Source organism: Aspergillus neoniger (assembly GCF_003184625.1).
Source record: "Aspergillus neoniger CBS 115656 unplaced genomic scaffold BO87scaffold_21, whole genome shotgun sequence".
Lineage (NCBI taxonomy): Eukaryota > Fungi > Ascomycota > Eurotiomycetes > Eurotiales > Aspergillaceae > Aspergillus > Aspergillus neoniger.
Genome location: NW_020291149.1, coordinates 905 through 26,997, shown reverse-complemented (window position 1 = coordinate 26,997; position 26,093 = coordinate 905). Strand labels below are relative to the sequence as shown.

The 26,093-nt window shown below is 47.0% G+C and overlaps 8 protein-coding genes across 8 annotated transcripts; 4 read left to right on the top strand and 4 right to left on the bottom strand.

Annotated features, from left to right (window-relative positions):
* Nucleotides 1-867: 867 nt before the first annotated feature.
* BO87DRAFT_407612 (uncharacterized protein) lies at nt 868-1,437 on the bottom strand. Its single transcript, XM_025626090.1, has one exon. It carries the CDS (start codon nt 1,356-1,358, stop codon nt 918-920), a length of 441 nt encoding a protein of 146 aa, XP_025478433.1. The 5' UTR covers nt 1,359-1,437; the 3' UTR covers nt 868-917.
* A 1,931-nt stretch (nt 1,438-3,368) lies between these two features.
* Nucleotides 3,369-4,296, bottom strand: BO87DRAFT_377573 (glutathione S-transferase family protein). Its single transcript, XM_025623585.1, has one exon. It carries the CDS (start codon nt 4,146-4,148, stop codon nt 3,489-3,491), a length of 660 nt encoding a protein of 219 aa, XP_025478432.1. The 5' UTR covers nt 4,149-4,296; the 3' UTR covers nt 3,369-3,488.
* Nucleotides 4,297-6,306: 2,010 nt separating this feature from the next.
* On the top strand, nt 6,307-8,071 carry BO87DRAFT_439027 (sugar transporter; the record flags this gene model as incomplete). The annotated part of the gene is made up of 3 exons (XM_025627915.1): nt 6,307-6,841; nt 6,894-7,047; nt 7,119-8,071. The coding sequence occupies exons 1-3, from the start codon at nt 6,326-6,328 to the stop codon at nt 8,069-8,071; spliced, it is 1,623 nt and encodes a 540-aa protein (XP_025478431.1). The 5' UTR covers nt 6,307-6,325.
* Nucleotides 8,072-9,214: 1,143 nt separating this feature from the next.
* BO87DRAFT_439016 (vitamin H transporter) lies at nt 9,215-11,114 on the top strand (the record flags this gene model as incomplete). Its single annotated transcript, XM_025627914.1, has 6 exons — nt 9,215-9,363; nt 9,425-9,643; nt 9,704-9,959; nt 10,021-10,284; nt 10,352-10,684; nt 10,765-11,114. The coding sequence occupies 6 exons, from the start codon at nt 9,215-9,217 to the stop codon at nt 11,038-11,040; spliced, it is 1,497 nt and encodes a 498-aa protein (XP_025478430.1). The 3' UTR covers nt 11,041-11,114.
* A 292-nt stretch (nt 11,115-11,406) lies between these two features.
* BO87DRAFT_439015 (uncharacterized protein) lies at nt 11,407-13,552 on the bottom strand (the record flags this gene model as incomplete). The annotated part of the gene is made up of 4 exons (XM_025627913.1): nt 11,407-11,528; nt 11,634-11,895; nt 11,944-12,549; nt 12,665-13,552. 4 exons carry the CDS (start codon nt 13,550-13,552, stop codon nt 11,407-11,409), a joined length of 1,878 nt encoding a protein of 625 aa, XP_025478429.1.
* Nucleotides 13,553-17,184: 3,632 nt separating this feature from the next.
* On the bottom strand, nt 17,185-18,359 carry BO87DRAFT_88970 (uncharacterized protein). The gene is made up of 2 exons (XM_025629657.1): nt 17,519-18,359; nt 17,185-17,406 (listed from the first exon to the last, which is right to left on the bottom strand). The coding sequence occupies exons 1-2, from the start codon at nt 17,946-17,948 to the stop codon at nt 17,300-17,302; spliced, it is 537 nt and encodes a 178-aa protein (XP_025478428.1). The 5' UTR covers nt 17,949-18,359; the 3' UTR covers nt 17,185-17,299.
* Nucleotides 18,360-19,271: 912 nt separating this feature from the next.
* On the top strand, nt 19,272-21,332 carry BO87DRAFT_269533 (glycoside hydrolase; the record flags this gene model as incomplete). The annotated part of the gene is made up of 1 exon (XM_025618904.1): nt 19,272-21,332. A coding segment is annotated over one exon (2,061 nt), but the record flags the coding sequence as incomplete, so codon positions are not given.
* Nucleotides 21,333-21,344: 12 nt separating this feature from the next.
* On the top strand, nt 21,345-23,206 carry BO87DRAFT_439002 (uncharacterized protein; the record flags this gene model as incomplete). Its single annotated transcript, XM_025627912.1, has 4 exons — nt 21,345-21,366; nt 21,402-21,836; nt 21,911-22,584; nt 22,627-23,206. 4 exons carry the CDS (start codon nt 21,345-21,347, stop codon nt 23,113-23,115), a joined length of 1,620 nt encoding a protein of 539 aa, XP_025478426.1. The 3' UTR covers nt 23,116-23,206.
* Between the last annotated feature and the right edge of the window lie 2,887 nt (nt 23,207-26,093).

Here is a 26,093-nt window from a genome sequence, read left to right as displayed (position 1 = left end):
TACTGCTATCTTGCATCGCAATAGATTGGATCCCAAGCTTGTTCTCGGAAAGGAAGAAGGGCTCAATCTAAGGCCCGGGCGTTGGAGACCTTCCACCGGAACGACAAATCATTTAAAGAAGACTTGCCATTGCATCTGGGTGAGGAATTGGAATTAGGTAAGTGTGTTAAGCGCACGTCACTGGAATCTATTGAGAGTGGTACTGCGTAATAGTGGCATGGTCTAGGACTACCATACTGGATGGAACATGACTCAGAATCATCGGGTTATCTCCGGGCATAGTTTGTCATAGTATGACTGGCCACTGGGAAAAGGCATTCCTTTCTGCAGCAGAGGTAATGCGAGTGACTGAGGGAGGGCTAGCCCCTATAGGGGTTGAGATTCTCTCTTTCACTAGAGTGGCACTCAGAACATCACCTCCCACGCCCACGGAGGGAAAAAGTTGTTACAAAATCTATACGCCAAAGTTCAACCCAATTGCCGAAGACCCTCTTAAATCTCTCAAGTGATACCACACAGATACCTTCGTTCGGGGAAGCCCGAAGGCTGTCAAGGGGGCCTTAATTTATGTCACCGGCGACATCAATGTGATGCTTTTCCTGGCATTATGGAAGAGTATCAGTCATATAGAAAGAAACGAGACATAATAAAGTCTCTGGTTGGAAGTGTTATTCCGGAAAGATATTCGAGGTCACTAGGGACAAATGAATGAATTGTCTAGCTCTGAAAACGGTTCATTGTAGCATCTTCCGTTGGTTATTGACGGATAATTACTATAACCGACGCTGGTATCAGCAGTAACTCCCACAACTACTGGTGTTTCCTCGACAATATATACAAATTAAACAAGAAACTTGAACAGTCCACACTGGGCAGGCTGACGCTATCCCACCCCACGAGATTAAACCCAAATTTCTCTAGAATCCAGGGCAATCAAAAGCCACCCGGTACCAGTTACACTGGTGGCCACTCTCAGAACAGCTGCCCCAAACACCACCAGAGGGCATTCCATATCCGTACAACCCATCACTGTAGGCAATCTCGTACTTGATCGCACATGAGGGACCGCCAACAATGTTCTTGATATCGACAGTATACGGCAGCTGCGAGTCGATGGCGTCTCCTTCCACGAAGTTCTCCGTGTGGCCGATGAGGTTGCATTCGTGGTCGTAGATATAGGCGGCGTTCTTTTGAAGGTCTTCGCACGTATCGGTAGGTTGGAGCTGGTACGCGGCGAATTGGCAGCTGCCGGCACCTTGGCCTACGCAGAGCTCGGCGCCTGAGGGAACACCATCGGCGAGGGTGAGGGTGGGGACGAGGGAAAGGAGGAGGGATGGGATGAGCTGGGTTGTCTTCATTGTTGCGGTTGTATTTCTTGTAGGTTTGGACAAGTGAGAGAAGTCGTAGTAGATTGGCTAAGAATGAAACAGTTTCTTGGATGACTAGGGACAACGGATCTTGAGGGCAACACAGAGAGGCTGTGTCGCGATTTATAGACGTCTCTTCATTCTCCCTCTTTCGAACCGAGCGTCATACTACATGAGTTTGATGGTCCCACCGATCTAGAGAGCTGCTGGAGGATGGCTTATTGCCCCGGGTTGTTTGGGGTATCGGCAATGCTTAGCGAGGATGTTGGGGGCCAAAGGGGCCAAAAGGGGCCAAAAATCTAGAGGAAGCGGGTACAGTGGGTTGATCTTACGCCCTGCGGACCACTTAGGAGCGACATACATGTCTTCAGCGCTTTAGTGGCTGAAGCTTGATCCAGCGTAGTGGAGGGTGTGCAGAGAAGGATCACACGGGTCATTCCACAACACAGGACCACCATAGATGGGATCGAGGCTGTGACACTTCAATGTGATGGCATGGGGGCCAGGATTACCTAAAAGGCCCATTCACAAGAGGAATCTGAGACAAAGCCATGGATTCTATAATCTCAAAGCCGAAGCACCCGGTGAGAATAATTATCATTATGGTAACGGTCACTCATCTGGCAACTCAACACTTAGATCTCGTAGAATTTTGGGTCCGTTCGATGAGGAATGCTGTCGGCTACAGCCGACGATGAAAAGAGGGAGATGTGGGACATTAGGGCGTATCGAGATTGCTGTCTCAAATTCAAACTTTCGCTTAGACTCGGACTTGAGCGCTTTCAAACTGGCTGCAATGACTGTATTGTCAGATTGTCAATGGCACCGCCTGTACGAATTATTGTCCCAAAAAAAAAGCCTACATAAGTTTGTGTCTATGCTCGAATGCTAAATTAACTCTGGCAACAGTCTAATGAGCACTCTTCGAACAGATTTTGTCAATATCTGGTAATATGTGTAAGATTTTTTTAAGAAAAACTACGAAGGAGGAAACGGATTCCTTGTGAGAATGATATGCCATAAGACCAATCAAGCTCAAATGCCAATTATTGGCGCTGCTGGTAATTGAGCGGGGGGATGGGCCGCCAAGGCCGCTAGGGTCCCTTCGAATTTAGGCCAGGAAGAGACTTCGTTGTTACCAGTTAACAACCATTACAGAAATTAGTCAAAAAGAATGCTTTTGCTCTTGATACACAGTGAACGTAATAGTCTTTCATTTCCCAATTTTTGCAACTATTTATCGTTGATTAGACTAAGAATATGCTGGTACTAAGTGGTATTGTATTGGGGCACCGGACAGGCACTTGAACGGTAATGAGCTCAGCCTCTCATGGCTGTGCCTGCGGATGAAAATTGCTTTGAGCGTCGTCCAAGCCTTGTTGCTAATCAGGAACAAGAATATGGAGGCTGATAGCGAGGAGTAAAAGGGATTTAATAATACATAGACACCTGTAAACATTCACATGCCTAGTTGACAGTTGGACTAGCTGTCTCTTACTATACCTTGTTATGAGATAGTGTCTTCGGTAGATGGGTGACTTCCAGGGATTTGGTGAGACGTGAGATCTGGGGTTGGGCTAAGGTACGGATACTATTTCCGCATGGTGGAGGGTCAAACACAAGCGGGAGAAACTGGCACTTGAGACCAACCACGCTACCATGCAGACAAGAGGTTGAATCATCCAAAAATAATTAATCATTCTGGCGTCCAACGACCTCTAGTTGCTTTTCGTTACGCAGTGGCTACTTTTCGTATTCTTCCAACGATCCCGAGGCTTGGAAGTGTCCGCTTCGACATGACCTGAGCAAGTGCAGTGAAGAAACCAGAAGCAACCATGCTCTTTAATGAACGTTGAAAGTGGAAGATTTTATGGGAATCTTTCCCAAGACACAAGGACTTTCTCTAGTGCCTCGGCATGAATAAAACCAACTAACAATGACAAGAAGAAATTAGCAGCTTGTTGCAACTGAGAAGAACCGTAAAACGTCTGGATGGGTGGTCTGTATATGTTCGGGACTTAGTAACACAAATCTGCCTGACACCATTGTATTGCTAGCTAGTCGGGAAGGGTCAATGATATGATCCTATGGGAACTTTCCCTCGGAGACCCAGTATGTGCATCACACCTCAACCCTAGCCGCAAAAGTCTGCAAAGCCTTCTTCGAAGCCTCACGTTCATCCAGTCTCTTCCAATATGCCAGAAAGTTCTCTCGTCCCGGCAACAGCACCCAGTCACAGAACCTCATAGTCATCAACTTCATCAACCCATAAAAGTGAACATCAGCAGCAGAGAACCTATCCCCACATAGCCAAGTCTTCCCCTCCAGCTGATCATCCAGCATGTTCAACGCTTGATTAACCATCACTTTTTGATTCACTCTCGCCTCAGGCGTCGGGATTCGATGACCTTTATAGAGATCGATAGTAGCAGGATCATTCCTGATCCAAGCAATAACCAGTTGACAAATCTCCAGATCCATTCTCCTTAGCCACATGCGGGTCTCGGCACGCTGTTCCGGCGTATTGCCAAAGAGCGATGTGCCTCCAGCGGCAATCTCGTCCAGGTACTCGTAAATGGCCGTGACTTCAGTCAGGATCGTGCCGTCATCGAGTTGAAGGGCGGGGACTTCCCCGCGAGGGTTAATCGCGCGATACGGAAGGCGTCGGTTCTGGAGAGTCTTAGTGTCAACGACTTCGACGTCGAGGTTCAGACCGCCGCGTTCGAGGATGAACAGCCGGACAGCCATGGGGTTGGGGGCGGGAGAGTCGTAGAGTTTCATGATGGTGTTGAGTTGTTTTTCTCTTCAGGATGGCTTTTGCTCAGTGCTTCAGACGTAGAACATGGATCTGGCTTACTGGAAGGGATAACCCTTATATATGTGCTTATGCTCGGGCAAATATGCCATAACGGAACTACTTGATGCGGGGTTTAACAAGCTCATAAATAGCTGGTCAGTGGGGTTGACGCTCGTAAAACCCGCTAAAGGCCGCTTAGAGCCGGTGACTCACCGTATATACGAGAGCTATCGAAAACTTTACTATTTTCAGGCCCAGAGGCAGTATCTTCGGAAGTGGAATGGGACGTTGATTGGGGCTATAAACTGAACCCCGAGGGGGCCTGAGTTCACGGTGTATATCCTGGTTCGATGAGTTTAAAGTGACTTTATCTATCTTGGAGAGAAGGAATCGGCGAGTACTTGGTAAACGGAATTGAGGGAGCTTTGATATAACAACGCCCTGCACTGGAGGCCATAATAAATGCGACGACAACTTGCAACCTTTGTAAGCAGTATGATTGCGTTTAGAAGGAATGCAAAAGTTATTGTATACCGTACATAGAAAGTTTATCAGCGTGTAATTCTCATTGCAGATGTTCCCTGTCACTGTGCTTAGTAATAAATGCTTAGTAAGGAGAATCAAGTTGTCTGGCAGGTCTGAACATAACTATTAAAATACACAACCCCTAGTATATAGCTTGTGTGTCAAACTTTGACCATAATTGTATTATGCTGTCATTGAAAAGATGCTTCTAGTATTTTTTTTCTGAACATCTGCCTTATGTTTCCTCTGCTACGTCTGTCAACTGTAGCGTGGTGTTGTTCGATGATGTTATTATTGAACCCTTGTGTTTGTAGCCTGAAGTCATGACTAAGGGTATTGAGAAAAACCTTAGCGGGAGTGGTCGAAGACTACTAGTAAAGCCTCTAAGGAGAGTCGTTTTTGTGAGGCAGATGGCGCGGTAAAAGTCTAGCCGGTGTGACAGCTTGTTCTGATGATGGAGGTAGCAGAAGTAGATGTTGGCACTCGGTATTTCATTTCTTTTTGTTCTTCTTTTCATTTTTTCTAAGATAACTTCTGAACTTCTTGTCAATAGAAATCTGAATAATTTTTGGCATTTTCTCATAGTTGTGCTGAATGTATCTCTTCACGACAAGCTATGGTCTTTATGCAGGAATGTGGGTCTAATCTATCAAGATTATCGCTCCCCTACAACGAATGATCATCTTCTAGAGATGCAGTATAAGATCCCATCGAGAGTGAAGTTCGTTGCGTTGGATTTAAGGATTACTTGTCGCTCAGCATGATATCGCCTAAGCAGGAGAATAGCAGTCCGAGTAATGACCGAGATGTGTCAATTTTGTTAGTGATGTTCAAGAAGAATGAGTGTTGTAGTGTCTGTCACTCATTGAAGACACAGGTACTATGACATCATTCCAGGTTGAGATGCACTTGAATTGACATGCACTGGTCGAAAGAGCATAACCGACAACAGCACATTAAGGAGAATTTATCCGAATGAACATTAGCAGACCGAAGGGGATGCAAGGAGCGTCATTATGCATGGTACCTGGAGAAATATCAGCCACATTACTAGGACACGTCATTCCGTGCTGCTATTTCCTTATGCATCCCGAGAGACCGAGGTTCGACACTATTCTGCTAGGCAACAAGTCAAATATGAGTGGTGAATGCACGAGGAAGAAAGAATGGATGTGTGGCGAAGGTTCGTTTCTTCGCAATGCAGAACCACAACGATGATATCATACCGGGTGCTCTGTGCTTACGGTGGATATCGGGCAGTGTGTTACTCCGAGTTAGGTGCATCGGTATGGAGCAGCCGGACCTCCGGAAGCCATAGAGACAAATCAAAAGTGAGCCCGAGGGTGCATCGTGAGTCGAGTGCCGATGTTTTGATTGGGCGCGTATGAACTTCTCCCCGGCGATGATCCACAGGTGGATCTGCCCGGCCCGCCCCACTGTAACCCCAAAATCCCAAATCCGGTTTGGAAACGAACTGCTCCAGTATGACAACATCTAGAATGAATGATTGAGGCAGGATGGTATATCTATCAGACGACCGGCAGGGTATCCAGCCATGTCAGACCACTCTAAGAGAGGAATAGTTTCTTATCTTTGCCTGTTCCTGTGTGATAGTATCAATTAATGACATCACACTATGTATCCCCACGAACAGCAACCCCAGACCCAGTCATCTCGCAGTTCCTTTTCCGATAAGGGGAAAGACAGCCAGGATAGCGGGGATGATATTGTCCCCGCATTTGGGCTCACTGGAGCCGAGAAAGAAACTGGGTCCATACGCTCAGACGGAAGACGCGAGTTGAAGGAGAACGACTGCTACGATAAGCTGGCTTACTGCTGGCCGAGATGGAAGAAATGGTCGTATCTTGCGGCCATAGCATGCGTCCAAATATCCATGAACTTTAACACCTCCGTGTTTCCAAATGCTGTCAAGCCGTTGTCAGAGGCATTCAATATTGGGGAGCAGGAAGCCCGGACGGGGCAGATGATTTACCTGATCACCTATTCCATTGGATGTGAACTATGGGCGCCTTGGAGTGAAGAATTTGGTCGCTGGCCTATCCTCCAGCTTTCCATGTTTCTTATCAATATCTGGCAAATTCCAGCTGCCTTGGCGCCGAATTGGGGCACTATTGTTGTTGCTCGTGGATTGGTCAGTTCCCTGCGTCTGGAATGTACACTATGTCATGCTAACATGTCTGTAGGGTGGAATCTCGACCGCGGGCGGTAGTGTCACCCTAGGTCTTATTGCTGATCTCTACGAGGCCGAAGACCAGCAGTTTCCTCTGGCATTTATTGTCTTATCGTCTTGCATCGGAACAAGTATTGGAGGTGTCATAGGTGGACCGATTGAGCGCTGTACGTATTCTCCCATTTTCAAAAAGCCGACCGTAAAATAATCCACAAACCACTAACTGTACATCTGACAGACCTCGACTGGCAATGGTTCTTCTGGATCATGCTGATCTTCGGCTTCGTTGTCGAGGTAATCCTCCTCTTCATCCCGGAAAGCCGCTCGACTATCATCATGGACCGCGAAGCCAAGCGCCGCCGTGAATCCGGCGAAGACCCGAATATTTACGGACCCAACGAGCTCAAAAGCCCCCGCATCTCCCTCAAAGAAGCCGGCAAGATCTGGATTCGTCCTTTCTACATGTTCCTCCGTGAACCCATCGTCCTATGTCTCTCCCTCCTATCCGGATTCTCCGACTCCCTCATTTTCACTTTCCTGGAGAGTTTCTCTATCGTGTACGAGAAGGGCTGGGGCTTCGGTATCCTCGGCCAGGCCTGGGCCGTCATCCCGATCAACATCGGTTACGTTATTGCATACTTCTCATACTTCCCTTGGTTTTGGCGGGACCAGAAGATTCGCGACGCGAAGGGAGACGATGCACTACCTGCTGAGCGGAGACTTAAGTGGCTTCTTTATCTAGCCCTGCTTGAACCGATAGGGCTCTTCGGTTTCGCGTGGACGTCTCTGGGTCAAGAGTACGGTGTGCCGTGGATCGCATCCATGATCTTCTCCACCCTTGTCGGCATAGCCAACTACGCTATCTACCTTTCCTCGGTTGATTACATGGTCGCTGCGTACGGTGTGTACTCTGCTTCTGCGACGGGCGGTAATGCTTTCTGCCGTGATTTGTTGGCGGGTATTGCGGCCATGTATACCACCCCGATGTATGAGAATATCGGTGATAAGTGGCATGTGGAGTATGCTACTACTATCCTAGCTTGCCTTTCGTGCTTGGTGGTACTTCCAATTTACATCTTCTACTGGAAGGGGCCGCAGATTCGCGAGAGGAGCAAGTTTGCCCAGACGCTGGCGTCGGATCGGAAGGCTAACCAGGGCCATCGGGTTAGTAAGGAGGATGCTGCACCATGAGAAGATGATAAGGTTTGCAGTTAGAATTGGAAGACTGGGACTGGATGCCCTGGACTGTACATTATGCTGGCGTGATGTGATATAGATTTGGATTGATGACTTTGTATATATGGATTATGACTAGACGCACATATAGAGGGCTGCTATGATAGCGCCCAATGGACTTTTGAACTCGATACTTAAAGCTTGACTCTATGATCGTAATTGAGAATTCACTGAGTATTTGCGACAAAATGGAAAGGAGTGACCGAGCTGGACAGGGTCTCGGGTCTCCAACCTGAACTGGTTACGGGCAAAACTCACTGAGCAAATTGACTTTTGACCAGTAAGCCAGACATGCTCTACAGTTGGTACAGATCTTGTAGGTCTGCTATCATATCTCCTATTTTTGGGTTTCTCTGACTAACCGTTATTGAAAATGTTGACAAGGAGCCACCTTTTCTGAGGAGAGAGAATGTAATGGAACCCACACATTCGTCGACATTGTCAATGAGATTTAGATTCTATGCCAAAGATCCTGGGCTCCTGCATGTGAATCTAGCCAGGATATGGCCATGATGCTCGTAGAGAAAGGAGATTCACTGATTGTTGAATCGTCGGACGGAAGGCTTGACTGAGATGCAACGACAGTCGGGATGAGATGTAACGTAGCACTCGTTAAGGCACAGGCCGCGTGGGAAAGCAGTCAATCCTACAATGCACACCATTAATTTACGTGTGTTCTATGGCTAATTGAGCCACACGTGCGGAACATAAATAGTATGTCGCGCATATGACGAGTTGATGAAAGCCCAGGCCGCGGGTGGAGGCGTCTGTATGTGGGGAAGTTGAACAAAGAACGGAATCTTATTCTCCACCATGAGAGGTCGCACAGATCTTGTGAAACACCAAGTATCCAGGATATATCCCGGTTCATATATCTTCTTCCGATAAATTGTGTAACCTGTACACAGGCTTGCTGGCTGACCACAGCCGTGAACACGTTCGGTGGCGCAATGAAAAAGGAGAAAAGTTTCCCAGGTGGACGGTTACATTTTTTGGCTGTGTTTAGTAGCCATACTGCTCTATATATTTGTCAATCCGGATAGCAGCAGTCGTTACCCATCAATCCATCTTATTCTCTCGACTGAAAACTATGATACCATGGCCTCCGAGCGAGATAGAGAGCCCGGACCCCGGAGAGGAGCCTCTGGCAATGTTCAAACCGAGAAAAGTCTCGTTAAGTCTGGCTCAGCAGCCGATCTACTCAGCCTGGAGGAAGACAGAAGGATTCTTCGAAAGATCGATATTTGGTGCGAATCCAGCCCAGACCCCGAGAAGAAGCACACTGTCTAACTAACAGTGTCCTCACAGCCTGCTACCTCTCATGTCTATCTCGTACATGTTACAGTTTCTAGATAAACAGGCTCTCTCATTCACATCCATTCTAGACCTTCCAGGCGACCTTCATCTTAGAGGTGATGAGTTTGCTTGGGCGAGCGGCATCTACTACTTCGGTTACATGGTTGCTGCATGCCCGGCCGCTATGTTGATGATCCGCTGGCATGTGGGGAAGACAGTTGCTATCTCAATGTGAGAGAGTAACACGAACCGCTTTCAACGGACGTCATAATTCTGACTGGAAGACTACAGATGTATATGGGGAGTGATCTTGACAGTAACGGCCGCTTGTGACAGTGCTGCGGGACTCTTGGTTGAGCGATTCTTTCTCGGCGCTGCTGAATCAGCCATTGCCCCAGGCCTAAGCGTCATTGTTGCCATGTGGTACAAGCGATCTGAGCAGCCGCTGAGACAAGCCGCATGGCTCGTTGGAAACAGTTTTGCTGGTATAACCGGGGGTCTGATCGCGTATGGGCTTGGACATATTCAGAGCATGGCACCTTGGAAAGTAAGAAGAAGCTCTTGATGGTATTTCTCTTGATTATAGAGACAATTGATAACCTTCGCAGGTCATATTCTTACTGTTTGGTAGTTTAACGGTAGCTTTGTCTCTTGTTTTCATCTTCCTTATGCCTGATACTCCTATGCAGGCTTGGTTCATGAACGACGAGGATCGTCTGAAAGCTGTGACTCGCGTGAGGATGAACATGACCGGGATAAAAAGCAGCGAGTTCAAGTGGAGGCAGTGCACCGAAGCGTTGCTAGATGCTAAAACCTGGTTGTTTTGCGCCATAACCTTTTTTGGCCAGGTGCCTAATGGTGCCCTAACCACTGTGAGTTGCCAGCTGCCTTCGCTCCATATTATGTTCTTAATGTACCCAAAGACTAAGTAACCCCAAGTTCGGCACCATAGTCGTCAATGGTCTAGGATTCAGTACCTTCAACTCACTTCTTCTTCAAGCATCCTGCTACTTGGCTATGCTGATCGCCGTTCTTATTTCCACCGGTGGCAGCTCATATTTCGCCAATACTAGAACTTACTGGATGGTGTGGAACCTGTGTCTCGCCACTATCGGCACGGCTCTGATACGTGAGCTTCCAGCTCATCTAATGTGGGGTCGATTTGCCGGCAAATTACTCATGACGGCCGCTGCTGCCAACTTCCCTCTAACGATGTGCTTGTCATCGGGTAATGTTGCGGGTTTTACTAAGAAGATGACGGTGAACACAGCTGTGAGCTAAATTCGCTTTTGTGACGACTACTTTCGGAAGTAGCATGTTCGGAGCCAGTGGATGCTGACTCCAAACTTTAGATTTTAATCAGTTTTTGTGTTGGAAATATTGTCGGACCCCAGCTATTCTTTGAAGACCAGGCGTCTACCTATACCACTGGATTCCTTGCTATTATGATATGCTACGCCGTGGGAATCATTCTATGTGGGGCAGCTCGTTTTTACCTAGTGTGGGAGAACCGGCGTCGCGACGGAGTATACCCACCGTTTCATGGCAATGAGGAAGTTGATGGAGATGTTGCTGGTATGCTAGACAAAACAGACAAGGAAATCCCTCAGTTTAGGTATGTTTATTAAGTTGAGTACTTATTTGTGTAACGCCAGACAAGCTGGCGCTTTTTGGGGTCGTGTGATACTTATAGTCTCGCTTCATTGGGCTTTGATGTTCAGTCTAGCTTTCTTTTCGAGTCCTGTTTCAATAAATTAACTTGGCCTTCTAAACTTAATGTAAGCTTTTGACGAGATGTTGGAGTACGTGGAACGAGAAATGTAAAAGATACTAGTATTCATGTCTTTACAGCCAGATATACGCCATGTATCAGGAGAATGGAGGAAAGGGCTGGGGTATGTAATGGTATAATTCCAACCTTCGCTATTTCCTACTACTGTCAAAGATGGAGTATAGATAATATATAAGTACTCAGCTCAAGTACCATATAACACTTAACCAATATTAGGAATTTCCGATGACCAAGTAGCAACATAAGCGTCCTGCGGAAGAAAGGCCAATGTCCTAAACATTTCAACAACAATAAACAATCTCGCCACAATATAGGCAAGCACACCTGCAATCCCGCATATAAGCAATGATATGCAAAGGATATACCAGACAAGAATGAAGAGCAGGCCAGAAAGGCCTACCACCAGACTCGAAAGAAATACCATGAGACTAGAGAGAACCACCACGAAACCCACAATAGCCTTCTTCACTGGTCGGTTAGGCTGTGTGCGTGATTCTTGTGATTCCTCATCCCTGTTTGATGCTTGATTCTCAGATAGGGGCGCCGACAATTGGGTCTCTGGACTTGAGCGTTTACTCGAACCGGGACTGGATTTTGCATCGAGATCTGCGTTGATGTTTGATGAGTCTTGCTTAAGACTCGTGTTTGAGACCTTCGGGGCTGATTCAGCTGGGTCGCTAGAGTTGGTATTCTCGGGGGTTGAGGAGAGGACATAATTAAGCCATTAATTCAAGGCGACGATAACCTTTTCGAGTCCGACGAACATGAAACAAAGCAGTGTGCACGCTAGAACACAAAAGGTACACCACAATGCTGCTGCCCACCACAGATATTTCTCCACTATGGTGGGGAATTGAAAACCCCAGGCAATAAGATGAATTCCCCCGAAAACCATACTGCTGATGAACATCGACATGTCAGTGAGCAATTCACAGGATCTTTTTGAGTCTTCTGATTCGTCAATGAATCCATTTTCTATTGCATCGCCCGAAGTCCGAGGAGACCCAAGACATTCTCGAACTCCTCGTATGGCAGCAGTAATAAGCACCTTTGGGCGCATCTTCTCACTATTATTTTGGGGCTCTGTCTTGTTGCTTTCAATCCTCTCATTTGTGCCTCTGCTGGTATTTTCTTCGTAGTTATCGCAATTCTCGTTGTTGCCACTGTTCTCGCTGCTGTCGCTGCTGCTGCTGGTTTTCTCCATCTTGCAGTACTTGCATTGATAGAACGCCCACTTGTTGTGTATCTTTGTAGAGGTCGGAATCTTGGACCTTGATAGTTCCCCTTCTAAATCTTTCCTCGTCCCAGAATATTCGAAGAGGATCGGACAGTTTACCCCCTTGGGCTTTCCACGGTTGACGATATATGTTGGGACAGTAATCTCTCCGTCGCTAGTCTGACTAGACGCGATATATCGTTTTTGGTCTAGCGGTTAGTGCGCCGACAATATACGTTCCCACTGCACAGAACGCGAATGCAACAACAGTGACCTCCAGTTGGGTCACGGTCAGGCCGTAAACCCCTCGCGAAATGATCTGAACAACCACCCAAAGGATTTGACCCACAGCAAGGAGGCGCATAAAGATGTCCGTTTTCGAACGATCGTTGATCTCCTCCACTGATGTATTATCTAGCCCTGGTATAGGTGTTCCTTGGTCTTTGCAGAGGAGTTTCAGGGCTTCGGTGGCTGTCAGATAGAATACTTTATCGAACTTTCCCGCGGGATCCTTGCTGGCGGGCCCCGGAGTTGACTGATTCAATCTTCCCGAACCCCCCGGTAGGAATGTATTATTTTCCAAGGCAGGTCTTGTTTCGGCTGGGCTGTTATATAGATCTCCCGCACTCATTTTCTCGCCGGTCGAATAAGATTCACGCTTCTCCTTATATTTCACCGCAAAGCCTCCCATATTGGCAAACAGGACATGGGTCTTCGTCCAGTGCTTATCCTCAAAAATGTCTTCATAGTGATAGAACAGGGAATGTGCTTGAACCTGGTCATCCCAATATTTTGCAAAAGGAACTTCTGGGGCAAGCACAGTAAGGAGAAACCATTTGGTTGGATGACGATACTTGATCACCATCCATTTCAGCCAGCCTGTAATGCCCCCTTCCTTCGGTTTTTGTTTATACCCAGGAACGTTGAGATGAAGCACAGTCCAAGTGCAGGCGAGGATAGTGAACAGGGATGACCATAGGATTTGCAAGGTGCCAAGGGTATTCGGGGCTGTCACAAAGTTGGCGTGTTGCGGGGGGAGTGTGCAATTTGTGTGGATCGTGTTGAATGCTTGGACGCTGGACGCTAGAAGTAGAAGAAGATAGAGAAGATGAATCCTAGTCAAAGGCAACATTCTGAGCATGGTGTGTGGTTACAAGAGTGAGATTTGATTGTACCTCATCCATGAAACCACCAGAGACTCTTAATTCGGAGACCCTTGGTGCCTTTGTAGTTGATGAAAGCATCTCGTTCGAAGCCATCGGTGTCAATGTTAAGATCTCTTTTGGGTGATGATCTTCATGAGAGGGGCTTTCAGATGCAGCTCTATGAAGTAGTCCTGCTTATCTGCGCGAGAACCGCTGTGTGATGATTCGATCGGGGACCATTTGATCGGCGAACGGGTCGGGCCTGAAGTTTGCGCATAGAATGGAACACGTCAACTACTCCCCACCTTCGGCCCTATTCCAACCTCAGCTGCACTGTCTATCTCCTAATCAGCTCTAACCCCTCAACATGGACCAATCATTCGTTGGTGTCTCATTTAAAGAATAGTGACCCCTCCCTAGAAGATCTGCGCGTCGACCTTTTCAGCCTTGGGCACACACTGACAAGGCTGCGAAAGGATTGACCTCTGTAAGGCTATGAACATGAGGGTTCGTGCAGCATCGGAGATCCGGAGCTTACCACTGACCATGCTTTCGTACATTCTGAAGGTGGGCGTATGAATGAATGAACTGGTGGAAGAGGTAATCCGTATAATATGAAGGTTTCGAATACATCTCTTATATGTGCAGCATACAGAAATGTGTAGAAAAGGCCGGACATTTTCCTATATTATAGCATCCTCGTATGTTATCCTCCTAATCATGAGCGACTGATCACTACGTGGTTAGTAAGCAGTGGTCGTAGACACGCATACGCCTTTCATGCATGTCGCGATACTGTAGAGTGTAGACACGCGGGAACCTGATCCCGAAATAAATCACACCACAACAAAGAGCTGGCTCGGGTTGAATCGGTTCAGGGTTGTGATTGGTTAGATCCCATAATTCCAAATCACAGAAAAGCAGCTTCAGTAGTCCCAAGAGAGATCAAGCACTTCTCACTTTTCAATCAGGAAAGGTTATCTACAGCCTCACTTCGTATGTACGTATCAAAGTAGCCCTAGCTGGAAAAAGCTTCCCTGCAAGAGGACAGGCCCCCAGTGGGCTAAAGGGATCCATGCGGGCTTTCGGGTTGTTGATTGACATGCGTGGACTGTCGGTCCTCAACTCGCAGCTTGGTCGCCGACCAATATTCATACCCACTTACTCTGATTCGCCTAGACAAAGCTAGACGCCCAACTCAGTACATGATGACAGACATGAATGGTGACTTGTACAACATATGCGAGCATCTCACAAACGTACTTTCAATGCTTCATCTATTCAGTATCTGATCTTCTTTCCCATCAGTGCTGGTTCGATAGATATTTGTTATTCTCTCTCCCCCTTTAATTTTATTGTCATTCTTGTAATTGTATTTTTTTTTCTTTTCTTTTCTTTTTGAATTTGCCTGATTTTCTTCCCCCCTCCTCTCGAGACAGATACAAATCCACCGATAAGCAAATACAAAGCACAAGCCTATTGCCAATAGTCCCGTACGGAAGTGAGGAATAAGACCTCCAATAACATCATGAAGTTATCGAAAAACAAGAAAGAATAAAGTCTCAATGGGCGACACTCGCCGACAAACATCTTCCATGCCGACAATGGAGAACTCACTTGCCAGACACGCTTAGCCAGCTGGTGAACATTGTCTGACTAACATTGATACCGACCATAGCTTTGCCCAGCCCCTCACTATCTTTACTGAGCACACCGGCCTCATATGAGTGACGGACAATCGCATATAATATGCTTATAATAGATCCGCCTCCCTCTTGGGATAAGACTTGTAAAATGTGTCCATGGGTTTGTACCAGGCAGAGAAACAATACCACCTAGCAGAAGAGGTCACATGTAGAAGAATATAGTTAACAAACTAATTGAGAAGGATAACATTTGTTCCAGCAAGCTTTGCAGCAGGCCTACCGATGACCCTCACCAGTCACAGTGTCCTAATGAAGGGGTTGGATACGTACCGGTCAATAGGATAGTTGTGCTTGAAGAAGCCTACGCTAGGTTTTGTCTTCATAGATGTAACTACCTTTAAAAATTTGGAAAAACGACATTAGTCTGCCACAGCTCCACGTCACATGCATTAACCACCCTGATGTTAACTGACTAAACGTTAACAAATATATACACTCGTTGGGGAAGATAGGGCGGGTGACGAGGGCTTAGAGTGCTTACTTTGCCCATAGTGGCCCGTAACTAGCTTCTTGTGGCAGGCATATGGTCTCCAGATGATCCAGTCCCGGAGATTTCAAGTCCAGCAGCTGTGGATTATCATAATGCCAGAGTTAGACCCAAGTCTAATTACTCATGCGATGTTGTGGCAGAGTCGCCAATAAAGACTGCTAAATCCGCGAGCACATGGCCCGTGACGCGTGACGCCTTGTTCAGACTGAAGAGCAGCATTTATTTGTTCAGAATTTTACTCCAATTATAGAGAAGTGGCCCGTGTCATAAGAAAGAACAGATGGTTCAGCCGGCTCACCCCTTTTACTGTCATCACGAGTCAAAGCTCAGGGGCCACGAAATACCTGGTACAATCTGTCTTCGAATAAAGACATTCAATCCCGTCACTGTGATAGAAGGAGTGAAAATTTACCACCCTTGATTATTTCATCAAGGAATTTGTTGTAGTCTTCAGTGAGACGAGGGTAAATATGGCACTATCATCATGATCAGAGCAGGATACCGAGGGGGTGGGGGGAGGGAGCGTACGCCTACGTTACAATCGACTCGAAATAGAACTCATCTGTCATCTAGGGCATATGACCAGAACGAAAGTAGTCAACAGAGGAGTCCTTGACCTGCTGTGACCAATGAGTCACGGGATAGGCCTGAACCCCTGTGTCCTACTACTGAAATACAGACAAAACAACAATCTCCGGCTCTTTCCGACATAGGAACGAGGGGACCAGTGGAAGACATTCCCAGCTTGACAGCCCTGCACTGTATGCTTAAGGGACCGTGATGTTCCGGTTTAAGGCATAAATGCAGACTATACTTTGTTTCTTACCGGCGTTGCCGAACTGTATTCCCGTGACGAGCGATACCGGCCAGTTCGTCCATGGGTTCTCCACCAGTTTGATCTTATCTAGTCAGGTGTCAGGCAAGATCGATAGGGCTCGGTTCCACTCCGATCTTATGTTTTCCGACCCCTTTTTCGCGCCATCCGACAGGTCGGACTTCCACGCGACAAATAGAGTTTGTTATAGGGCTTACTCTGCATCGTATCTTGAGCGTCAACCGACCTCCTGTACGGACTTTTGAATTTTCTCTATAGCTGCACACCCACAGCTAGGCGACACTGGAAGCCTCTCTCCCATGATTGGAAACTGTGTATTGCTCCTAGTCTATATCACCTTTCTGTTTTCCCCCCTAGGCAGTACTCCAGACAGCGAACCATGTTTTCCTGACTTACTAGCGGCTACCAACCAGAGGTAGCAGCGGGCCACCCAACATTTCCGCAATAGCAGGAAAGGGTAAGGCGTTGGAATCTGTCGGAGCCGACCTATGTTAGATGAAGCGTCTGAATGGACTGGTGTATACTACCTCCCAAAAAGGGTCTAGGAGTGGTGTTGAGCATATGAAAGCGACCGGAGGTTTTCCGAAAGGAAATGAATATTCTTTAAGATCCCAGCTTGTACAGTGCCCTTCTGCAGGCCAACTCTCCTCCCTGGTTACAAAGTAGCTAGTAAACCAGGTCACTGCATTTATTTCATACGACCTCAAAGAAAAAATACTTGGCTCAACGCTAATAGTCCAATCACCAGCCCAGCGGTGGATGCTGTCTTGGATGCCGCTGAGGAGGAGCATGTTTTGTAGCCCGCCGTGCCTTCGCTTCTATGTCAGCTACTGCTCACCACCAGTATCAAGAGAAGAGATATGGAGATGGAGGGACGAAGAACAAGATGGTAAGAGAGTTAGAACTCTTGGGAAGTAAATACCTGAAGCGTAATAGCACATGTTATCGTAGCTCCACATGCTGTCTGCCCACCGGGTGTAGTTGAATGTTCCGTTACACGAGGAGCGCGTGCACTCCAGAACCTGCGACGTCCAATTATTGGAGACCCCGTTTGCGTTCTCGCAGATGCACTTGAGATCGGAGCGGTCGGTGCTGGCGGCCAGGGTAGTGTAGTTAGCACCACAGGTCCCGTTGGTGACCAACTGCTGGAGATAGTCCGAGTAGCAGGGTCGGTAGCACGCCAAGAAATTGTCAATGAAAGCATCGAACGAACAAGGAATGAAATCCATCGTGGGATCAAGAGTAAACAGGAACGCGAGGAGATATGAGGAGACAGGAAAAGTGACTCTGGGGCATAGCAAACAAAGTGGAAAGACTCTGAGGAGGACGGATAGCGAAATCTCTGCGCCCATGACCCCGTGAATACTTTATAATCATTTCCCAGATACTATTCTGGCATAGTGCACGGTATCATTAGGGGTGCTAAGTTACTAGCCTTTCACTAGTATCCCCTAGGTAAGATGAAAGATACAGGGGAAAAAAGGAATTAGTCGTTCGGGTAGTTTCATGTGGGCCCCACTGCGAACTGAAGAGTTCGGCTTAGCGAAGCTTGTTGTAGCCGTTCCAAAGTCAATCTGAGACATTTAACGTTGGGATTGCCAGGTCTCAGTGAGGCAGATGGCGTTGTATAGAGGTGTTTTTTGTCTTCATAGATGTGCTAATTGAGGTCCAAGGGGGTGTTATTTGTGAAGGGAATTGAGCCCTGTTGATCAGGGTCTCAGGGTCCGAGGGTCTCGGAGTTGAAGTCTTTCAATCGTCTGAAGATAGAAAAGGGTGCTTATGAAAGGGGAACTTTTTGAGGCTCGGCCAATCGGCCGACAAAGCTGGCCGCCGTAGCCGCCTCCCTCCGATCGGATTTGACTCGCGGAAGATTTACGTAACCCCGATCCTTTGGTCAACTAACGATTTCGGCCTTGATTTCCTTTCCAGGACACCAGAGATGACTTCCAAGCGAGCCATTAGGTAGTTATTCTGCAGCAACTCTTCTTGAAACCAAATCTGCCTGTGAGTAGGTTGAAGTACAGAGTCGTGAACTACGTACACATCTCCATTTCGAGGTTCTCTATGGTGCCTATTCGGACGCCGATTAATCTGACAGCACAGTTGCGAATAATTGGCTGAGCTGGTCGAGCATGGAAGGTAGGCTCTTGTTGAGATGAACCTGAATTCGGATTTGGATGTGACTCTCGTATTATCTGGTACCAGGCTAATTTACTTCACGGAGCTAAACATAGTGAGTTTGACTATTGAATTTAGTCGTAATTTTGATACTTGAGGACATGGAGTGCATGAAGTGTACGAACCACATACGTACTTTCACGGAGAATTCTGCTGCATGGCCCGGAAGATTCTGTCTATATAAGACAGCCAAATCGTCTGCTCAGTCTTGACATGCAGCGTTCATCTTTCCCAACTACCTTTTCCTTGTGCATTTTGATCCCTGTGATCGGTCACTCTTTTCCAAACCGTTCATCATTTTAGTCTCTCATTAAAGTTTTCCTTCCTTCTTTCATTGATCTTCTATCACATCTGTCTATACCCAATCATGATCATGTGTCTGATTTGATCAAACCTTCTTTTTCCATCAATTAATCTTCGTCATGTATCTTCGCGCCATCCTGGGAGCGGCCACCCTTGCAGGTGTTGCAGCAGCGCAACGGGGTGGTACAAATCCCTGCCCCGATGCCTGCAGTGCCAGTGATGACCCATTCAATTGGATGACATATCATTCCACTAGTCGTGTTGCAGCCTGTGATGAGCCCATGCTTCTTGACTTTGCTATCTTCAATCCTCTGAATGGGTCTCAGACCCATTCCACAATCTACGCTTGTACTACCGACAGTAGCACAAACTCAACTCTGAGTAGACGGTCTGAGGGAGGTGGAAATGTCACCAGGTTGTCCGTTGATCTGGAGTTCGGGGCGTGGGGGTTGGCCTCTAAACCAGCTGACAGCCAACTCTCTGGGGCACTTGCGGATATTGAAACCTATATGGTGGCAGGTCACCAGAAGAATAGTTTGTTTGGTTTGTCCGGAAACACCGCCGTTGGTATCTATATTGGGGGTCGCCTGGATTCTTCTACCACCGCTACGAACATAATTCAAGAAATGCTCGACCAAGTCAGTACCCACGGCGTGTTAGAGCAGATGGCAATGCAATACTGTGGCTCTACAGCCAACTACGTGGCTGGTGTGGCTGTGAACACAAATGGCGATCTTTCTGCTGTCCAGGAGCTGGTGAAAACATGGACCAATGGCGATTGTGTGTCCGGCTTTGGATCCCGGACCACTGTACCGACCACGCTAATAACCGTGTCTACTTCCGATAAGGATGATGGCACTGTTGCTGCTCGATCTCTTTCTGGAACCCTGCAGTCCCGTGCAGATAGCTGTTCCACCGTCCAAGTGGTGTCTGGGGACTCGTGTGCGACATTGGTCACAGAGTGCGGAATCACGTCCACCGAGTTCTACGAGTATAACACAGCCTCTGATCTGTGTTCTACCCTTGCTGTTGGTCAATATGTATGCTGCAGCTCAGGCGACCTGCCTGACCTCTCCCCCTACAGCAATGGCACTTGTTATACGTACCTCGTGGAATCCGGTGACTCATGCTCCAGTATTGCTGCCGCTTATAGTCTGAGCCTCGACGACATTGAATCATATAACAACCATACATGGGGATGGTTGGGCTGTGATGATCTCCAAGCTGGTGAGAATATCTGTCGGAGTAGTGGGGATCCGCCTTTCCCAGCTCCAGTAACAGGGACGACGTGCGGTCCTCAGGTCCCCGGAACGACAGCCAACGGAACAGACTATAGCGAGTGGGCAACTTTGAACCCATGTACCCTTAATGCATGCTGTGATGTTTGGGGGCAATGTGGTACTACGCCAGAATTTTGTACCATTACCGAATCGACGACAGGAAATCCAGGTACAGCCGAAGCTAATACCAATGGATGCATCTCAAACTGCGGGACAGATATTATCAACAATTCTACTGCTCCGGATGAGTTTTTCTCTATTGGATATTTTGAAGCCTTCAATGTGGAACGTACTTGTCTGAAAATGAATGCCTACATGATTGACACCAGCAAATACACTCATGTTATCTACGCGTTTGGCACTATCAATGCGGATTATTCGATTACCATCAATGAAACAACCCAATTTGAACAATTTTTGAATCTCACCAATGTCAAGAAAATTGTCTCTTTTGGCGGCTGGACTTTCTCGACAGATACTGATACATATACAATCTTCCGTGAAGGGGTTACTGCCAACAACCGTGCAACACTAGCCAAAAGTATCAGCGATTTTGTCTCGCAGTATGACCTGGATGGAGTTGATTTTGACTGGGAGTATCCTGGTGAGCCTGATATTCCGGGAATCCCTGCCGGTAACAGCGATGATGGCACGAACTACGTGGCATTCCTGAAAGAGGTTCGATCAGCCATTGGTACCTCTAAAACGCTTTCTATAGCTATGCCCGCCTCCTATTGGTACTTGAAGGGTTTCCCAGTCTCCAAAATCAATTCTGTTGTGGATTTTGTGGTATTCATGACCTATGATCTACATGGCCAGTGGGACTACGGAAATACCTCCTCAGATGATGGATGTGAGGACGGTAACTGTCTCCGCTCGCATGTTAATCTGACAGAGACTGGTTACGCCCTGTCAATGGTCACTAAAGCTGGTATGGACACAAATAAGCTGATGGTCGGTGTAGCCAGCTACGGACGTTCCTTCGAGATGACTACTGCAAACTGCACTGGTCCGGATTGTACCTATGTAGGACCTGACTCGGAGCTACCCCCGGGCGCTGTACCCAAACAGCTGGTTACATTTCCAACGCGGAGATAAATGAAATCATCGCGTCTAACCCAACGGTGGAGGTGCTGTTTGATGCTGGAAGTGATTCTGATATCATTGTCTACAATGAAACCCAGTGGGTAGGTTACATGACTAACACAACAAAAAGCACGCGTACCACGTACTACCAGGGGCTGAACATGGGTGGCACGACTGAGTGGGCAATTGACCTGGAGGAATTTGTCACGGATCCGACCGACCTCGACGCATTTGAGTCTTACTTCCTCGAGAAGGATTCCAAGATCAACACCGTCTTCTCCGGAAATGGAACGTGTGATCTTCCCTCCTCGGACGAGACCGCGGCGCAGGCAAGTGAAGAACGCGGAGTGGCCGCATACATTGACTGGCTCCTGGAGGAGACGTCCACAAGCAGTATGTCATTCATTCCTAACTCCAAGTTCATCCTGCAAGATGACAATGATGACTAAATGAACCTCACCAAGCAGGCTACGAATGGGCGAACACCATGTTCTATAGCTCCGGGGTAACCACCTCATGTGACGTCTATCCGGACGGCCCTTGTGACTATCCTACCGACTGCACCAGTTACAGCAGCACTCCAGAGTTCTGGGCTGAATGGGTAGTGGCAAATTTCTTCGAGTATGTGGTGGAATTCGGGGCGCTTTTCGACTTCGCGACATTCAACCAGTCCAACGCTGTGGGGTCAATAGCTACCGACTTTCCTGTGAAATCTGGAGCAACAGTGCCCTCCGTCAGTACTGTGTTCACCAACGTAGGTGGAGTGTTAGGAATCCTGGGGAGCACGATTCCCCTATTAGATGCGGAAACGGATACAGCATCAAGTGTTATAGGCACGCTCAGTGGGCTTTTCTCCACGGCTGGGGGCGACATCTCGGACAGCGATTCGACCGCACAGGAGAGCCAAGAGCTGCTTACACAAGTCAGCACGGTTTTTACGGCGATGGTATCGGCGGCGATGACGATACTGGAGGAAATTTTCCAGAACGGTAACATCTCCAGTTGGCCGGCGGACTTGCGCGAGGGTGACTATAACTCAGAGGTGGCCAACTTCTTTGATGGGCGGTACATGTTCAAACTCACAGGGACGCAGACGACTGCGATTGAGACTACTTTCAACGCAAGGCTTCAAGAGTATCTAGTAGGGTCTGCTCTAGTCTCAGCCAACTACTATATCCTCAAGGGCGCGTACTCGACGGGCGACTGCGCATCAGTAACAAGCGGTACTGTCATCGGAGATTACTGCTACACTCTGCAGTATCCAGGAGCTGGCTGGGAGCTCACCAAGCAAATAATGACGGAAACAATCAGCAGTTCCGACCTCACCAAGCTTACCGACACCTACGGAGTCGACCTCACCACTCTCTACGACAATGCCTACACCTGTCAGAACACCACCGGCACCTACGCCGGCACAGTAGAATTGGATGTCCTTGAGGCCACCTCTTCACTTCCTACTTGCTTCTTCAATCTCCCTGTCTTTACCGTTGAGACCTCGTCTGAGCCCAAGATCAACAACTATCTCTCCTCGCCCTGCCTCGTCTATCACTACAATACCACCGAGGATACCCCAGAAGTCGGTGTCACCTGGATGCCAGCCAACCTGGCAGATATTTTTGTGAAAGACTTCTGTCAATGCAGTGCTTCTGAACGCGAGTGCACGGAGATTTGAAGTAGAGTGACCGAGTAGTCGACTCACCAAAATGGGCTCGTTACTCTCATATAAAGCAGTCCTGGTGAAACGAAGAGTGGGCGAGGAAAGCGTGGACCAAAATGAATATCAGCAGATATTAGGTCCTAGCCCGAAAAGTTAATTAAATCTTCAGATCAAGTCTAATCTAGCACGAGAGGCTTGTTTGTTGCATTTTTGATTTCATACTAGAACCAACAATACTGCCTATAAGTACCTTCGGACGATTGCAACTAGTATAGCTTACCATAATAATCATCGTATCAGGCTTCGAAGTATGACTGGAAATCGATTTATGAACAGAGGGGTATAGCTGCTCGGAGGTCTACTTCAAAAGATATTCAACAAGCCCCTTTCGTATTTTTTTTAGCGAGTTAATGCCAGTCACTTGAAGAAAACAAACTTAGTACTCGCTAGACTCCTGATAAAATCTTAATCTGGTATATGCAGCTCAGGGGCTGGTGTATATCTTTGATCTAGCTGGGCGGGTTAATGGGTTTCTATATGGCTGCTGTATCATCCATCCTCAAACAAATGTAGGATATTCAATATACGAACATTAATCTTCGTGATGTTATTTTAAGACTGACTGAGTCGCATATCAAATTGAAAACTAGCAAGAATAATATTTGTAAAGGAGGTAGGCGCTGTTCGGGTGAAAGCTGGGTCGCAATCAGGGCAGCTTCGCCGGCGCTGATCAAACAACTGCTCCTACCCGCCATCGCCGTCGGCTATCTCCTCCCCGCGACACTGATGGGAGCCTTCTCCTCCAACCCTGGGAGCACATTGCACCAAACCAGCGTCGGCGCCTGGAACATGTATCCCTTCCTCGTGTTCTTCATTCTCTATATCCTCTGCCCCATATTCTCTCCTGCAATAGCGACGACGGGCTCAAAGCGCAGCTACACGCCATTCGTGCCGCCAACCTCCCCGCCCTCATCATAAGCGTCGCCTTCCATTTATCTATTCTAGGCGTCTCGCTCTCTGCAGTAATGTTCCCCTCTATCTTCACGCGGGCCTAACCCGCAGAGCTGCACCCGTCAGCCATCTTCCTGTCCCCGCTATCTCTATCTCCGGCTTATACTCCCGGCGTCGGGGTCGAGTGATTTCTATTGTTGGAAGAGTTGATCGCTTAATTTTTGATGTTGGTTGCCGTAGCTCTCGAGCTCCAGGGAGCATTCCGGTGGTCGTGGTTCCTTCTCGATTCGCCTGGGTCATCTCCCCTCCTCGGACCGGGGACGACGTGTTCGCTATTTAATTGGCTGCGGGATAAGATTCTGTTCGGTCGGTGCGTTGGCAGGTAGGGGGAGAGGAAAATTGCGAATCTGGTTGATATTCAGCCGAACGGCCAAGTGCTAAGACAATAATTGATGCTTTTCTCTCATCTGTACGTTAGCCCACGCTAAGTAGAATCATGAAACTATGAAAATGACTGGCATTGAGAATCTTTGTTTCGTAGCTCATGAGAGGGATGACACAAGCATCGTTTACAAGTGGACAGGGCCTTGTTCAAGGAATCGGCCGCCGAACCCAGATTGGCTCTGTTCACCACCTCGGAGCAATGAAAATCCTGTTCTATGTAGAAATCGGGAATAATATACAATATGTCGAGGCATTCATGTAGGCTAGTCACGTGCTGCGCTCGGACCGCTCACAAAGCACCTCTTCGCGTTGCTTTGTTTTGCTCTCCTAGATAGCTTAATTTAACTTACTCTTTTGCTTCCGTTCGTTCATTTCATTATTGCTTTCATTGCTGCTTCTGTAAAGTGCTTCTCAAGAGGTTATGAGCCCGGTCTCTACACTGTGAAGCTATTCAGGTCTTACTACGGCCAGCCATTGCTGCTAGACAAGATATTCTATGGAATACTAGTCTTAGCAAGCCTAACAGGTCTAATAGAATTATATATTCGCGCCAAGAAGCGCACTTTACCTATTCGTCTACTCGCTCGTGCTAAGTATATTGAATAGCCAGTATGGCACATGAAGTTAGACACAGAATCTTGTTTAAAAATCTCTCTCTAGAGGAAGAAACAGTTATCAAGACTATCTTACAGGCAGATAAATTTTCCAAGCAGATGCCTGATAGTATCCCAGGGCTGCTGATCTTACTGGAAGAACATGTAAATTAGGTAAAATGGGACTTTCAAGTATATTAAATACTCAAGAATATCAGCCTACTAGACCTGATTAACAAGGATCTGGCTAGACCTGCTAAAAACCATGAAAAATATAAGACTTAATACATTTATTTAATAGTTACACAGTCATGGTTAACTTAAAACATATCAGATAAAATACTAGATCTGTTTGCAGACTCTGCTAATGTAAAAGAACTGGTGGATGATATATATAAAGCACTTCAAAGAATTATTCTAGGAGATGGTATTGTGCTTCGCCAAAGTATTATATATAATCTTGTTAAATCAAGAAGATCTAAGTATATTATAGTAGTTAAATATATTAATAACTTCTGAGCAAACTACACCCTCACCAAGATCTTATAATACAGAATACCTGTCTTTATAGCCATACTCTTACTCCTTCAGGAGATACAGAGTAATATACCTGCATGGATCATCTACATGGAGAGTAAAATACTAGAGAACACGGATACTGTATATAGTAATAATAATTTCTATACTGTCTGCCGGAACACGAGAGAACAGTATAATAAATTCAGCAGGGTAGGAATGGCAGCTACTATATAAAAAGATTAAAACTTATTACAAAAGCTAAAAAGCACTAAAAAAGAGTAGAAGAAAGCTATATATCCTATAAAAGATATTTCTTATAAAGAGCATGCTACTAGAATGAGAGAAATAATATCTAAGTATATTAATAAAGCCTGTAGCTACTGCAGATACCCTGACCACAGCTGAATAAAGTATTAGTATATTAATATAATCTCATACTCAAGATCATGGTAACCATGTATTCTAGATATCTGGTTCTTTAAGATT

Coding starts and splice junctions, on each gene's coding strand:
- BO87DRAFT_407612 (XM_025626090.1), bottom strand. CDS start 1,358: ATGAAGACAACCCAGCTCATCCCATCCCTCCTCCTTTCCCTCGTCCCC.
- BO87DRAFT_377573 (XM_025623585.1), bottom strand. CDS start 4,148: ATGAAACTCTACGACTCTCCCGCCCCCAACCCCATGGCTGTCCGGCTG.
- BO87DRAFT_88970 (XM_025629657.1), bottom strand. CDS start 17,948: ATGGGCGCAGAGATTTCGCTATCCGTCCTCCTCAGAGTCTTTCCACTT. Junction 17,407..17,518: donor CATGTGCTATTACGCTTCAG/GTATTTACTTCC, acceptor ATAGAAGCGAAG/GCACGGCGGGCTACAAAACA.